The 17,190-nt window shown below is 41.7% G+C and overlaps 1 protein-coding gene across 3 annotated transcripts in view; it reads right to left on the reverse strand.

Annotated features, from left to right (window-relative positions):
- STK32B (serine/threonine kinase 32B) overlaps positions 1-16,050 on the reverse strand; it is a 149,568-nt gene extending 133,518 nt beyond the window's left edge. For all 3 annotated transcript variants that reach the window (XM_054172435.1, XM_054172436.1, XM_054172434.1), the window contains exon 1: positions 15,906-16,050. In XM_054172435.1, the coding sequence (XP_054028410.1) occupies positions 15,906-15,981 (76 nt within the window). In that variant the 5' untranslated portion in view covers positions 15,982-16,050. The remainder of the gene's footprint in view (positions 1-15,905) is intronic.
- Positions 16,051-17,190: the final 1,140 nt, after the last annotated feature.

Here is a 17,190-nt window from a genome sequence, read left to right on the forward strand (position 1 = left end):
TCAAACTTCTTGACTGATCCAAAGTGCTTCCTTGTGATGATGACTATGTCCACCTATGAGATGAGATTGTTGGCTGGACTATATCTCCCATTATATAGATACAGCCCATAGCACTTGCATGATGCATACTTCCTTCACTCAGGTGAAGAGGTGGCGGTATGCTGGATTAGGGGAGGTGTAAACAGCTACAAGATTTGGATCTACAAAAGGGAGCAGGAGTGTCAGATTCCAATACATTTTGTAGATGCGGACCTGGTTTTATGGTGACCTAGCAGTCTTAGGTTAATGAACTTGATTCACAGATGGCATTGGGTTGGAAGGGACTCTCAAAGGTCATCTGGCCCAGCCCCCCTCCAAGTGGACCAGGCTGCCCAGGTCCACATCGTGGCTGATCTTGAATGTCTCCTTCACAGAATCATTTTGATTTGTTCCTGAAGTGTCATTTCATAGAAATGTAGTCTGACTTTCAAAATCCAATTGAAAAGGTAAATTTGAATCCCACTCAAACTTCCAAACCATCTTGCTCTTCTCAGCATAAGGCTTAATTTTTCTTAAAGGAAAATAATGGTATTTTAATTTGAGAAAAAGGTTTCATTATCCATGAAAATCTTACTCAGGCAAAAAGTCTGATCCAGACAAAAAAACCCAAACACTCAAAACCACCACAGACTGGCAGAGTTCCTTGTTACCTCCTAAACATGACCCCTTTCAAATACGATAAAATGGAAACAACTTCTTCCCTTAGATTGCCAGAAACGGGGAGAACACCTCAGACCTATGCTGCTGGAAAAGCATCATTTCATACCTCTCTTATTTCTACATCCTGCCAATAAATAGCAGATACCATAGATAAAAGAGTGGGCTAAATAACATCTGCTGTGATGCACCACAGGAATTCTTATATCCTTATGTTAATCCTCCTACAAGGTAGTACTTCACATGCAATTTAGCCACACATCAAATTCACAGCATATTTAGATCACGCATGGTTTACTCATCAACAGCGCTGTCAACACCATGGAGCCTTCCACTGTACTCAGTGAAATTCACCTCACATTGTCTTGTTAAAAGGGTGATTTTTTAAATCATTTTTTCCTTAAATAGCTGGGACATTTTATGAATGCATTAGTTAAAATGAGTCCTGAGGAGAACTACAACAGTCCACCATTTTCCTATAAAAACAGAGTAGAAGAATTGGGTGAATCAGCTAATGATCTACAGTTAGAAAAACAGTCACGTGTTGCCACAACCAGAAACAAATTGAAATCCTAGAGAAAACTTGTCTTTGAAAGCAACCAAGCTCCTAACAACACAAAATGTTAGGGTTGAGTCTCAAAAACGTTGCTTCCCTTTTAATTCTGTAAGAGGACATAATTCATTTTCTAATGCTATTCTGTAAAAGCTGAAACAAAATGAAGGAGTGATTTGGCATTCACAAGGAAACTGTGACGCTCTGGTCCCTGTTTGAACCCAAGGATTAAAAACAAAAAAGATTTCTCTCCAGAGCTACTTATACCTCTAATAAAGCAAAATAAAATCATGCTGCCGTTAAATACATCTGAAAAATAGATCAAGCAGCTAGCCATAAAACAAAGCTGACTCCTTGAGCAGCTACAAATCTTTACAGCTCTTTCTCGGAGATCAGTTCAAACTGAAACTACTGAGCATCATTGTACAGTCTCAAGACCTTTTCTGAGAAGTTTGAAATACCTCACTGGAGCAAAAGAGAGAAAGTCCTGCTGCCACTTTGAGGGATGTCGGTGTCATCTGCTGTGAGCCACTGTGTGGGATTTACAAGTAGCAGAGACTTGTCAACAAGCCATTGAAGTCAGCACAAAAAGTCCTGTATCTGTAAACTGCAGCAGGATTTTGGTCTAAGAACACTGCCATTTGTTTTTGGCAGTGCACCGAAAGGTTGCCCTGTGGTAGGCTTAGTAAGGGCTTAACCAGAAGCTCCAGGGACTTCAAGGGTGGTTGTGATCATTACCCTGAAGAAAAACAAGTTTATTGCTCTGTGGAAGGTGTGGGAATGTTTGTCTGTTGCTTTGCCCTGTGAAAATTTTAACACAGACTGGATGATTTTACCTATTCCTTTCTGAAGGATTGAGCACTCATAGGTGTTTGCTGGTATATGTTAATTGCACTGATCAGAAGAGCTCATGCGACTGCATTTCCTCTTTGGGATCATTAAACAATGAAGTCAGTTTTGCTGGCTGTATGCTTCTTCATAACTAGTCCAAAATTTAACCATAAAAATTCATAATTGGAAAGTTTCATGTGATGCCTCTGTGCTCGAGGTAGGTTACTCTGCTTCAGCGCATACACAAATACCCTGAGGTGGCTAGGAAAATGAGTACTTGAAGAATGTGGTTGTGCCTGAGCAAATGTAGGAAGAGATTGGGGGGGGGGGGGGGGGGGGGGGAATATTCTTTTAAGTAAATAACATCAATCTGAAGGGTTCAAAACACTACAATCTTTTGCTTAAGAATTTTTTTTTCAACTCGAAAGCAAAGAGAAAATTATCCAGGTTTGGGGTCTTCCTCATCTTTTTTGCTTTCCATTTCACCTCTTTTCCACTGGAGGAGAAAGTAAAATAATTAGAAAAAAAAAATATCAAAGGATCTTCACTGATTTCAGCTGAAATAAAAGATTTCTCAATACTGAGTCAGGGCAATTTTTGCCTTGCTATTGCTGTCTGTGTCCATGCAGAGTGTGTGTGCATCTCTGATTGTTCTTCTGCTGGAAATAGAACATTTCAAGGAAAGTTATTTTTCAATCTGCTTTTAGCTTTCTCAGGGAAGATATATCTGTTTTCAGACAGTCTACCAATGAAAATAAATAGAAAATATTTGTATTTCCCAGCATCAGCAACATAATTTATGTGCTTTTGAGCTTACACACACGGCAAACCTCTCTCAGAGACCACCTCACCCACACTATGTTCTGGCCCTTCTTGATGATCCTGATGTAGCTGCCATATACATTGTTAGCACGCAGGAAAGGTTTCTTTTGCATAGACTAAATTGTTATAGGGGAAAGTAATCGAAATTTCTGATATCACCTTAATCCATGTATCCCATTGTGAGCACAAGCCCTGTGAGGAGAGGTTAAGGGAGCTGGGGTTGTTTAGCCTGGAGAAGAGGAGGCTCAGGGGAGATGTAATTGCTCTCTTCAACTACCTGAAGGGAGGTTGTAGCCAGGTGGGGGTTGGACTCTTCTCCCAGGAAACCAGCACCAGAACAAGAGGATGCAGTCTCAAGCTGAGCCAGGGGAAGTTTAGGCTCGAGGTGAGGAGAAAATTCTTCACAGAAAGTAATTGGTCATTGGAATGTGCTGCCCAGGGAGGTGGTGGCGTCACCGTCCCTTGAGATATTCAAGAGGGAATTGGACATGGCACTTGAAGCCATGGTTTAGTTAGTCATGGGGTGTTGGGTGACAGGTTGGACTTGTTGGAAAAGACCTCAGAGATCATCCTTATTGATTATATAGCAGTAATTTATACAACTTTACTATTAAAAATTCACAAGTCACCATTATATTTTTTATGATTTTTTTTTAAGATGAGTGAAAGCTTCACAGTATTTCTTCACAGAATCACTAAGGTTGGAAGAGACCTCGAGGATCATCGAGTCCAACCTGTCACCACAGACCTCATGACTAGACCGTGGCACCAAGTGCCACGAGCTTGATTAAAGATCCCTCTTTGTTGTAATGAAAAGAGTTTTGTTTTGCTACAGGACAGAGCTATGACTGAGAAAAGCTATTAACTTGGTAGCAACACTGGAAACATCAGAAGCCATCCGAGAAGAATTGCATCAATGTATTAAACCTTATCACAACCAGTGAGTAGCAAAGGAGACTTTGCGAGTCTTCACGCTGCTCATAGCTCTTTCGAAGGCTAAACTTGACATTGAACCTGAGGAGAAACATTTCAGGACCTGCTCAAAGATCTATAGAACCTATTGTGAATGCTGAAACATAGCTCCTTTTGGTTGAGAAAAGAGAGTTGCTGATTGAGTATGTTGCTTACTTCTGAATGAGCTGACAAAAAGAGTTTCTGATAGCCGTTGTGATGAGAAAGAGGTTGACAGGTACACCCAACAGAAAAGGCACTCCTTGAGGAAATGTATTGCTAGAATACAGAAAGCCTGAATTTCTCTTTAACCATAATGGGCTCTCCTGTGGGATCAGGTAATACCTAATAGCCTGTGAAGCATCTTTTCCAGCTACAAAGTGGGAATATTCACCTCCCTCAGAGTTACTCTGAGAAGAGCCTCATTAATAACTGAACTGGAAGGCTCTCTACAGGAAGTTGCTATGGGAATAAAATGTCAAATCTCAGTGGACCAAACTGTATTCTCCTACAATAAGATTTACCAGTGTGATCCCCAGGTGAAGGAAAATTCTTTAAATGAAGTTACCAATAAGATTCTCAGTGAGGCATCAGTCAATCTTATCCACGTGGAGGCCTCTTTAATGTCAAACGTGCCAGGGGAAAGCTAAGAAATGTCTTTGTTTTAAGCTCCTTTGGGCAGTGGCTCCAAGAACACTGTTCTTGCAGAGAGGATTTCAGAAAATGAGTCTTGGTGCTGTAATGGGAGGTTAGGGAGCCATGTGAATAAAATTTTACCCAAACACCTGAACAAAATATGAGCTATTCTCTTCTTTTTTCTTCTAAATTTAGATGCCGAAAGATTAAAAGTCTGTCTACAAAACTCCATCTGGGAGAATTACTGCTTCTAGTTTTTAGCCACAAGTAGAAATGAAATACTAGGGGCAAATAAGGACACCAAAAGGTCAGAAAGATTCACATTTCAATTGGTATTGCCTCCCATTTAGTGTTTTTAAACCTATGCAATCCCAGGGGTTTCAAATGAATGATGTCAATTCTAACTTGCAGCAGAGGAGTGCCTCAAGTGCAGAGTTGTAGGCTTGTTTTTCATTTCTCATTGTAAGATTGAAGCTCATCAGAAGTTCCCACGGGGAAAATCTTTCCCAAGGAGTAAGCAAACCTATGGGTTACAAATATGGCTGTTCAGGTCTGATATGTCTTTGGGGATTTGAAAATAGCATTGAAACTGCAAGAATTTGAGGAACATTTGAGGATAATTTCTGAAGATACCCAAGCACCTGCGTCTCATGGCTCTTCCTCATCAAACAAGTCACAAATACCAACATGAAGAACAACCTACCCCGCTCAGGATTCTGAGGGTCCTAACTTTGTGGGCTGTGACCAGCTTCCCCTGCCTCACTACCATCACACTACCCATGGGTTCGAGAGCCTCAGTGCAGCTCAAAGATGGCTCAAACCACTATGAAATAAAGAAGAGCCATGAGCTCAGCAAAATTGTGGCAAGTCCCCCATAAGGCTCCTCATAGCTATTCTGAGCTGCAGGTCAACTCAGTCTTCCACTTGAGCTGCATTGCAAATATGTCCATGCCTGGCCACAAACCACAACTACTCTGAACTCTTGGCTGAGTCCACTTCAATCACTGACCTGCTCTACTACCCCGGCCTGGGGACAGAACAGGCGCTCCCTGCCCACTCCTGTTGCACGTGAGCATTTCCAGAGCTGGACTGTAGTTTTACAGCAGTGAGACCAAACTGCAGGCAGCAATGTTGCACAGCAATAGCTGAGGGTAGGATGGGGACAGGAATCCTCTGGAAAATCCTTCCAGTGATGAAGTAAAAATAGTGTCAGACTGATCAAATCTCACAAGCAATTTCACCAAAGCTGATAGGACCATGCACTACTGAAAACAGTAAACATGAATAAGCAAATCAGGGTCTTTGTCTTATCTATCCACAGCTAAGATTAGGCAGGAAACATGAAATCTTTAAAGCAAATCAAACATAGATACACTCTCCACATCACACTCCACATCATCTCCACAGCTCCACATCATCTCCATTCCCAGGCTTTCACTGCAGCTGGCACAGAGGCAGCTGAGGGGAGGAGGAGGACTTCAGAGCAGCCATGGTGCTGGCTAGGGACTGGCATTAACAGCAGAGGGTCAGTAGACTAAGCCACAATTTAACTTATAAAGATTTGCTGTATCTCAGCACACAACAGGAGTAAATAAAAAGATTCATGTGCTGGAGAGAGTAGGGAGCCGACAGATATAAATGGAAAGAACGTAGCTTCTAATTTTAACAACAGAAGTTATTAGCTTCAAAGAGCAAACAAACAGTGAATTGCAGAGGATACAACTGTGCAGTGTAGCAGAAGGTTTATTAGTCTTAATGCCTGAAACATTGAGTGCTATGAAGTGTGCTTATACCAGTTCTATATAATCACAGAAACAGAACCTCAGATAAGTTTAATTATAGATGTTAGATGAAAATAAGGAACACCGGTGACTCAATTCTAGAGCTGCCTACCACATCCACTGGGTTGTTTTGATAGGAGTAATGGGAATGAAGGAAGGATAGAATTCAGAAGGCAGGAAGGAGGGATGGATAGAAGGAAGGAATTAGTCTGTAAAACTTTGCTTTCTTCACTGTACAGAATGGAGACCTTTCAAAAAAGATAAAACCAAATTATTTACCATATTTACCACCACCAGGTCAATTTTTCTTTCTTTCTAACCACCCCCACCCAGTTATCTTAACAAATGCAGGAGGGAAAACAATTGGGAGATCAGCTTTGTACCACTGAAGTCTGTAAAGGAATACATTTGACAGTAGTCAGCAGTCTTTCCTAGGTGATCTGATGGGCTATATTTTTCTTTTCTAAATTGGAATGTAGCACTGCAGGAGGTTCTTTGCAACACCCAGGATATCCTGTCACATAAAACATCAGGATGTCATTGATCCATACATGTCTGTGGATCAAAAGATGTATAAAAGCTACCTAACCAGAGGAAGGACAGGAAGCTGAGAGCTACACCTGTAGTTACTTGTTAGCATTTATATGCCCAGGGAAGCATAAAGAGTTCTCTGCATCTGACTGGAAACAGAGAAAACTGAATGTCCCAAGCAGCATCTTCTCTCTGTAAGGGACAGCAACTGCACTGGAAGGGTCACTTCCTATTAATGCATTTCAAAATCCATGCCTGTGTTCCCTTTGACACCTGTGAGATGAGCTGATGGCTCCTAGCTTAAGAGAACCAGAGGTCTGAAGTCAGGCCAGCACTCAGTGGAAGTGCTTGAAACCACAGAAAACACAGCATTTCTCCACTGCTGCAATTACTTAATCCTTTCTAAATAGCAGACATAACCTCTCTTCATTCTCAGAAAAGCCTTGTGAAAAGCCATTCAGAGACAAGACGCTCTCCTAGCAACAGCAAGAATTTGCCTAGCCACCAGACAAGCCCTACTTGTATGTCCTGCCTCCCACAGCCAACAACTGTCCCAGGCAGGTATTCTCTAGATGCTCTCTTCTCTAGTTCATCGGTAGAGAGCTCCCTAACTCCAGAAGAACTAGGATTGCCCTGGAGAAAGTTTGGATTAACAGGAAAAATTCTGTACTTTATGACTCTCTTCCAGGAAGTCATCACAGCACTTAGTGATGATATTTTTCTTTTAACAGAAGATTAATCTAACATGCAAGGAAGTCATCTAACACTGAGATTTTTGTGGAGGCTTTTACACTAAAAATGTCTCTCTCTAAGGCATTTTTGTATGCCATTATTATTTGCAGCACAAAACAATCTAGTTTAATAGTTCAGCTTAAAAACTTAAGCAAAAGCCCTCAGAGATATGTTACTGGGCTGCAAAAGATTTGGGAATAATGGCATAATGTAGCTGAAAAATCATGTGCCAAGGCTGGGCAGAGAAGAACTCTGTGAAGTTGCAAAAGACATCTAGCTAGTCTGGTTTTGGATATAATAAGAGGAACAATCTCAGTAAAGGCTAGCTTTGGTTTACAGCAATTCCATACATATAAGATTGTTTTAGCATGTGGAAACTACAGAGATAGCTGCACAATCAAATGTGAAGCTGGATGTAAAATAATGACTTGTTCCCTACTTCTGTTCTTTGACTTCAATCTCTGTGTAGCAGATCACAGTACCCAAGATGTGGTATTTCCCCAAAAAGAGTTTGTAGGCTTTACTGCTTGGACAAAGATCTAAAGCTAACCCCAAAAGGCATAAAGCAAATCACCATTCATTCATTGTTTCTGAGAAAACAACTCGGGGGAAGCAGAGGGCAGATTCAGAAAGGTGTGAAGGACACTCAGGAGGCTAATGGTGATTTTGTGATTATATTGCATCTCTGGTTCAAAAGGGTGGCTAAGAAGAGTTTTCACATCTCAGCAAGGGATGCAGAGTAATTACTGGAAGGATTAGCTCAGATTGTATTTTTAGGTCTTAAATAAGGAGCAGCAGGTGTTCCCTTATCACTGGAAAAGCAGGAAAAAGAAGGAAAACATTTTTACCCCTTGCAGTATATTGCAGAGTTCTATATTACAATATGATGCTATAGGGATATAAAATTTGGGAAATAAATTTTAGGTTCATCAACTGTGGTTTAGTTATCATTAAAACCTTAAACCCCTAGATAATAGGCAGTCACCCACTCTATAAATGCTTTCTAAGAAGAGTTCTTTCAGTTTAAAGGGAAAAATAGGTACTTTAATATATTCCATAGCCAAGACAAAGCTATGTGTCCACATCACACTTCATGTCAAAACAATACCAGAAAATGGGGAAAACATTTCTAAGAATACAAGTATGACAGGATTTGGTACTCTTATGCCAAGACCTGTGACAGACATCATAGAAGAAGGGTGTAGGGAAAAAAAAACAACCTGATCATAGATAGAAAGAATCTTCCATTAATTCAAGAAGAAACTAAACATATTTAAAACTGAAAAGAACAGGAAAGAAAAAAAGAACCCTGATGGACTGAACACAAGTGGAATAAATTGAAATTATAGAATCATGTGGGTTGGAAAAGCCTTTTTAGATCATTGAGTCCCACCATAAACCTAAAACCACCAAGTCCACCACTAAACCATGACCCTAAGGGCCAGATCTTCAGTAAGCTTACCTTGGATGCATATTGCTAGCTTTCCTGACAGAGAATGACAGGTTGGAAAAATACAGAAAGTTGGCAACCTCTGGAACTGAGAAGGTGACTTAAGAAGAGACATCAGATATTTCTTTTAGTTCAGATTTGCAGTGGTTAGAACTCAAGTTGTCCAACTGCCTCACAAAAACTAGCCTGTTTGTTTAGACCATTTAATTTACTCATGAAAATGAACAGACTCATAAGAGCAATGTGGAAAGCTAAGGAGGTCAAACTGATCAGGTGAGAGAGGATTACAGTCTCCTGGTTATTGAGGTGGAAAATAACCTATTTGGGAACAAAAGGAAGAAAATCATTGACTCTGATGTAAAAGTACATCCTTACTCTTGAGAGTCCCTTGTTACAGGAAGCAACAGGTGAATGCTGACTGCCAAAGGGAACAGGCCCCAATACATAACAGTAAGATTTTCCTGTGGACAATCTGAAAGTAGTCACATGCAGCTCTTTCATTATATTTGTCAGATCCTGGTAAGTGAGGAATATGAAAGGGAAAACCTGGTAGTACTCACCAGTGAAGCAACAGATGCCTTCATTCTTTTCTCCAGAAAAGAATGTGTTTTGTAAATTTGCAGTACTAGGATCCATCAAAAAACCCCATCACATAGAAATAGTACAATAAAAGTCCATCTACTATATTAGAGAAAGAGTAGAAACTTGAGGTGGGCAGTATAATGTTGTACTCTATACACATGATGTATCGTTTATACAGGGTGATGTTCATTTCTATGAGTTTAAAATGAAGACAAAAGGATTCTCCATGAAATAATATAATAAAAGAATCCATTCTAGGTCCTGATAAAAGTACTAACACTCAGCCTTCTCTTATACTGAGATGTAGGCATCTTTGGCCCCACCAGTGCCCATCTGCAAATACTGTATGATATGAAGAGGTGTTTCTGATGAAGGAAGTAATTTCCTGGAATCAAATGCAGACAAATGAGAGCCAGTGTTATTCTCCAAAACAGTTAGTGTATTAGAGACTGAACCCTAGAGAGTAAATCAACTTTATTCTTTAACCAAACGAGAACAAAACCAAGATGTTAGCCTGTTCTGCTCCTGCAAACACCCTGCATTTGTTATTCGTGCCAAATTGTGATTGAGTACAGGGAAACTCAGAATATGGTTTAGTTATGAAAACAATGTTTACTGCTGGTGCAAGTTTTTGATCTTTGCAGAATGATAATCTTCTAGTTCTTGCAGCTGCAGAGAAGCTTACATGTACACACATATCTAGTGTCCACAATAGCAAATCAGCAACAGCTTAACATAGGCTTCCATTAGGCAGTAAGTAATGTAGTTTAAGGTAATCAGTTTACCTAGTTCATGAAATTGAACAGAACTGTGCTCAAGAGAGATCAGGTCCCCTGATGTGCATATTGCTTAACTCTACTGCTCTTCCCCCTCACAGAAAGTCCTTGCCTCTTCAGCTCAGCTTAGTGGAGGAGTCCCTTACTTTTTATCCTTTTCCCCTCACATATTTTGCCATGATAGGGAACTGGAATATTCATCTTGGGGGAGGGGGGGGAGGCAAAATGCTATATAACCTACCATTGAATATACATGAGAAAAGCACCCAAACAAACCACACCACACCAGAAATATTAACCCCATCCTGTATTTGTTACTTTCACAAAAACTATTTAGAGCCTAAACCCTTTGTTGAGCTGTTCTGTAGGGCTCTATTTTATGAAGCAATTAGTTTGACAAGAGGATGCTATTAGCCTCATGATTCAATCTCTTTGCAGTTGCCTCAGACATTATCCATTACAGCTTTGTGGTGGCAGGCTGGTGAGCACTATCATATCACTGACAATAACTGGACACTGCATACTCTCCTCTCAGTCTGACTCATTTTGACATTTAGCCATTGCTATAAATTGATTCCAAGTGAAACCCTTGGGTGTCATTTTTCCCCATGTCACTTTTACAGTTCTCCAGCTTCCCCTGTACTTCATATAAACTCAGCTATTATGCTCTGAATTTGGCTACCTGAATCCATATTAATTGTAAGCCTTTTTGTTAGGATCTGTATCTCTTTTTTTCCCCATGGTTTTAGTGCGAGACGATCTCTTCAGCAGCTGGTCATTTAACAGCATTTTCTGCAGCTCACTGACAACCTACAATCCTTTGTGTAAGCTGAAGGTTTTTCTCAAGCAGAGAGGTCAAAATCAATTTTAAATTGCAACTTAGAATTTAAAGTTTAACTCCAAAGGATGGGTGCTATATTCTGTTTCCATCGAGCTCTGTAGTTATGAGGCTACAGAATAATGAAGCCTGATGACTCACGGCTAAGCAGTGAGACTTCAGTACTTGTTTGAAGTGCAGTAGATCCATAAGCACTACAGTGAATCAGGGAGTGGCCAAGGGATGTTGCTATGCCTCATTTCCCTAGTACAAGACTACTATACTGAGGCACAGCATGTCACACTGACACGTGCAAAGCTCTTTGGAAATACATGTTTTCTATAAATGTAAAAGCCACATGCTACAAAAATGCAAACACACTCTTTGAAAGTTCAGTGCACTTGTACCTACAAGTAACTGAAGCAAAACTGACTTTTGAAGCCCCAAACAATCAAATGCAACTGCCACATCACTTCATAGGACCAGCTTCCAGCCTCTAACACTTCTGCCACTTGCTCTTTCCTCTGTATTTTCCAACACAATATAGTTGTTGCTATTTGGTAGTAGGAATATCCCTCCTGAACATGCTCTTTTCTAAATTACTCTGCTATTTCACTTTCACCTGTTAAATGTCTTGGAAGTTTTAACTGAGCAGAGTCAAATAAACCCAGCATGAAAGATACTCTTCACAATCACCAGGCTGTTGTTAATGCTTTTGTTACTTATGATACTTACTGAGAACGTGCAAATAACATTTATCAGTGGTGAATAGCCCTCTTGACTTTCTATTGCCATTCTTGTGAACTTCTTGCTGTTCCTGAAGAGCTGAACATGAGGAGAGGTGTGCTCCTTTGTGTCCTGATGCTAGTACTGGATACACATATTCAGCAGTGGTTAGTTGTTATGAGAATATTCAAGATATAGGGTTCCTATATATCAGCAGGATTAACTCAAATGAAACTGTTTTCCTTTCACCCCTATGCTGAAGTGACTACATAATTAGGGTAGTATTTAGCTTGAAAACACTTTCTAAATGTCTGAACAAATGTTATAGTTCCATGCCATTAGAGTAACTAGCTTTGATTAGAAGTAGAAATGCTGCTATACACCAGACCTAGCTGTAGTTATCCAATATGCATATAACAATGGAGAAAGGAAACATTTTTTTTCTATTGAGCTTCTTTAGCCAGAGTATAAATTCTGGGCAACAGAACTCTGTTCATTGAATTTTTCTAGGTCTTGTTATGCTTTAACCTAGATTAAGAAGTAAAAAATGAGATAAATACAGCATAAGTTTACACAAGAGTAACAAGATACTTTTCCTTGACAAGAAGAGTATTTTATAGATGGTAGAGTTAGCTTAGATTTCATTTTTCTCTATTTCAGTGCTGTATAAGAAAGTGTAAGCAAAGCTGGACAAGGTGAAGATTAACTGGGAAAATGCAAGGGGGGTGGGTAGCAGAGGAAAAACTGTTATTTTGAACTGGGATTTGAGAGGATGATGAGGGCTAACAGCAAAGAAGATGAAGCCTGGAAATAACCCAGTTGAATACAGAGACAAAAATATTCAGTGGACTTGATAACTGGCATGCAGTTGATGAGAGTGGTAATAATACAATGCATTGGTAAAGTAATGGAGAATCAGAGCATCACAAGGAAGTGGGTGATCAGCTTTGAGAACATGAATAAGAGAAGTGGACTGAAAAAAAGTCAGTCATGTAAAATTCAAGATCATGCACACAGGAACACTAAAAATTTCTGCATCAGATTGGAGCTCATCAGTGGAAATTACTGAGCAGGGCACTGGTGTGCTAACACCACAGCATGACTGAATTATCCATATGATACAATGATGAAAAGCACATTTGTAATCATAGGCTGTACCAGGAAAGTTACTTCCAATAGAGATCAGGAGGTAGTGTTTCCAGCATGAGGTCCTGGTGAAAACTCAACCCAAATTGCACACAGAATTGCAGGTATCTGTGTACAGCCAAGACAGATTCAATCACATGCAGGTGAGGGACACAGGAGATGGAAAACCAGTGGAAATAAGAGAACACTAGAAGAGTTATTCTTACAGAAGAAAAATTAAAGAGGACATTTTTGCTGTCTATCAATGCACTGAAGTAATCATAGATGTTGAAGACCTGTTTAAAGTATCAAAAATGTTCAATTAAATAGAAATCTCACAAATAGTTTAAGAATCATTTAAACAGGAAAGCAAATGTTTCTAACTATTAAAAGACTGAAGTTCTGGAAGATCCTTCTAACAAAAATAGAACATAGAGAACAGATACAGCTAGTCTAAAAATGGTTTGTATGGCCTTTAAAACCATCAGTGTATGATAATGATGTGTTAGACTGTCTGTGATACCTGGGGATTTATAGCATGCAGTTCAGCCTGGTGGCTGGGTTTTTATTATCCTCACCATGCTGGGGAGTCTATATACAGCCTATAGCTTTCAGATCTACTCAGTGGATCAACACTTGGTCTCGATAGACAGAAAGCATGAGTGGCAGCTCTAGACCAGACACTGCAGGCTTGCTAGGCAGCACTGGGGCGTTTTTCATGTCCTGTTTCTGTGTATTCCTCTGTTAAAGGCTACACTAAGTAACTTTTTCATGATTTACAACCTCTTCTTCCAAAACTTGTGGTTTACTCTACATCCATTATTAACACATGCAACCAAAATGACAATACTTTTTTTTCTGCTGCTTTTGCTCATAGTAAGAGGCAGTTGTAATGTGAAACCACACACTAAATAGCTTCATGTCTACTATGCCTACATATTCATATACAACTCATTTATTCTACTTTTCTTTGGACTGAGTAAAATTCTATCATCTCAAGAAAGAAATCTACTTTCTCTTGCTGTACTTTGTCTTTTGCCTTTTTCATTTTTCTTTTGATTGAGCCAAATATTGTGGAAAACAGTGCCTCATAGCTACTAGTGGGAATAGGAAACACAGCTTGATCTTAGATTAAACCTGGTGTGATACATTTTCAAAGAGATATTTTCCTACTTTAGGTGCCTGAGAACATGCCATCCTGAATAAGAATTTGTAAGCCAAGGAGGAAATAGGTTATTGTTTCAAAAGCAGTGAACTCTTCTGAATGAGATGGTTTTGCTCAGCATAATATCTTATGAAGGAAAAAAAAAATAGAGGTGCTGTTGGGAACACTCATAATGGGGGGGGAACACAAAAGACAACAAAAAAAGAAGACAACAAGCAACTCAGCAAAGAATAAATAATGACCTAATAGAAATCCATACATATTTTATGTGCTTCTTTTATTAGGTATTAATAATGGCTGCATTACAGAAACATTTTCCTGAAAGAAAAAGGACTAAGTGGCATGAAGTCTTCTCAGCAATAATTTACTATTGAACTTTGCTCACTTTGTTCAAAGCCTGAGCACAGCCTTGTCTCATGGGGGAAAAATAAATAAGCAAATTCATGGACACTGCTAACTCAAGAGAGACCAATCAGAAGTCTCACAAAGGTAAAGGAATGGCATTTTATTTTTTACCTGAGGGTGTCCAGACAGGATTAATATCATGCTTTCCTTCTTGAGTATTTCTTGGTGTGTTATCACAAGGTTTAGAAGACCAATTACACATGGTCAGGATTTTGCCTGGAGGGGAAGTGTATAGGGTTCTTGTCTCTCTTGTTTACATAGCATGATCTATGGTAAATTGTTGAATGATTGTATCTGTGCAAGAAGATCATAGCTATTGTACCACAATATACAAGTAGCAAATAACCTGTCCCTTCTACACACAAACCATGGAGTCTTGTGACTCATTAAATATCTCTTCAAGCTTTGTTGAGGCCAGCAAATGTGTATTCACCCTTTTTAGTACTTTACATACATCTGATTAATTCCTTCCTCTTAGCAAAACAATGCAAATACCTCCATGTGCCCTGAAAAATAACAAAGAGCAAGTTCTTGATTTGTTATAATCCTCACAAAGCCAAAGCAAGGTTATAGTCTGTCGAGACAGAATGTCCTGCTAACAAAATAAATTGGGAAGTTCTGAGGAAGGAATACAGTCAAGATTAAGTGCCTATTGCCCAGACTGACAACAACATCTATACCATGGGTAGCTTTAAAAATATTTCTAGTGATAATGCACACATAATTCCAGTTAAATATGGCCTACATATGGAAAGGCATAAATATTGAAGAAATACCATATTTTAGGCAAACTTTTTGATTGCCGTCCGAAAACTTTACAAGGTCTACTTTCTTCTGACATATTATCCAGGCAGGGAGAAAAATCTCAGAGCATCAGAACAAGCTAAAGAAAGTTTCAGAAAGTAGAGGTGATGGAAGAAGTACCGAGAGAAAGTCATCACCATTCAAAAGGGGCAGGTGGGCAAAAAGCCAACAGTAAACAAAACCAAAAAAGTGGTCATCTATCTCCAAACGCCTGTTGGCAAACGCCTGTGTGAAGTTACCTGCCATGTGCTAAGCCCCGAGCAACACCATGCTCGTCTGCGAGCAAATCTCCACTGAACGGGCTGACGGGTGGAACAAAGCGGGGCTCTCCCTGCTGCGGCCCCGGGCAGCAAACCCCACAGCACCCAGCCGGTTGCGGGAGCGGCTCCAGACCTCGGCCCGGGGGGAGCGGAGAGGTGACAGGCGCCTGCCCGGTCGGACGGTGCTGCCCGCCGCCCCTAGGTACCAGGGGCGGCGGCGAACGGGCGGGGCCCGCGGTACCGTGGACAGCTCCGCACTCACCGTCCTCGTTCTCGTCGAAGACCGGCGCCCTGTGGGAGTGGCCGCCCCCCATCTTAGTCCGCGACCGGCTCCGCATCCCCCGCCGCCAGCATCCCGCGGGCCGCGCCGGCAGGCACCCCGGCTCCGGGGCAGCTGCCCGCCCGCCGCCGCCGCCGCCTCCCCAGCCCGGGCCCCGGACGCGGGAGCGTCCGCAGGGCTAGCGGTCACCCCGCCACATGAAAGCCATCCGCCTGCCGCTGCAGAGACCGCTGCTGGCTGGCGCACACCGACTTGGTCTGTCTCTCATAGCAGAGGGGCAGGGGAGGGAGGGAGTTAGGGGAGGAGGGAGAGATGAAGGGAGGGAGGAGGCGGAGGTCCTGCTGCTGGTAGCTTTCGGTAAGTGGTAAAAGCTGGATCTACCTGGATCCTCGCGGATCCTCCCTCTAATTTCTCTCCTCCCAGATCACAACTGAGGAGCGCGGAAACCCCGCTCCTGCCCCGCCAGCGGGACCGGCACCACGCCCTGCGCTGCTCTCCGCTGCCTGGTGGAGGGGCAGAGAACGCAGATCCGCTCCTGCCACCCGGGGAGCCGAACTGGGGAGAGGATGGGAGGGGGGTACGCGCTGCTAGCGGGTGAGGCGATTTGTCTTTGCTTCCTGATTGGGGTTCGCTCCCGGCAGTGCGGAGGGACTGAACTTCGCCGAGTTTGCAGAGAGGGAAAAGACGAGGAGATAAATCTCCCCCCACCGCGTTTCTGCATCCCGGGACGAGGCTGGGGGCTGCGAGGGTACCACCTGCCAGCGGGGCTACCCCGGGCCGCGGAGGCTCTGCTGGGGGAGGAAACGGGCCCGGGCCGGCTACACAGCGCCACCTGCCGGCAAGATGTGGATGTCCCCCGGGCAGCTTTGGGGCTGTGCAGGGTGTGCAGTGAGTTCACACACGTGCGTGCGTGTTATATATAAGTACACACACATCAATGGCTGCGACTTAAAGTGACTCCACTATAAAAGCACAGCAAGGAAAACTACCATAAATCATAGAATCCTAGAACTGTTTTGGTTAAAAAAAAACATCAAAGATCAAGTCCAGCCATCAACCTAGGAGCCCCATGACCATTAATCCATGTCCCAAAGTGGCATGTCCACATGTTTCTTGAACACTTCCAGGGACAATGGCCCTACCACCTCCCTCAGCATCCTGTTTCAGTGCCTGACCACTTTTTCTGTGAAGAAGTTTTTCCTAATATCCAAACAAAACCTCCTTTGGCAGGATTTCAGAACATTTCCTCTTGTTCTGTCACCTGATA

Source organism: Dryobates pubescens, chromosome 23 (genome assembly GCF_014839835.1).
Source record: "Dryobates pubescens isolate bDryPub1 chromosome 23, bDryPub1.pri, whole genome shotgun sequence".
Classification (NCBI taxonomy): domain Eukaryota; kingdom Metazoa; phylum Chordata; class Aves; order Piciformes; family Picidae; genus Dryobates; species Dryobates pubescens.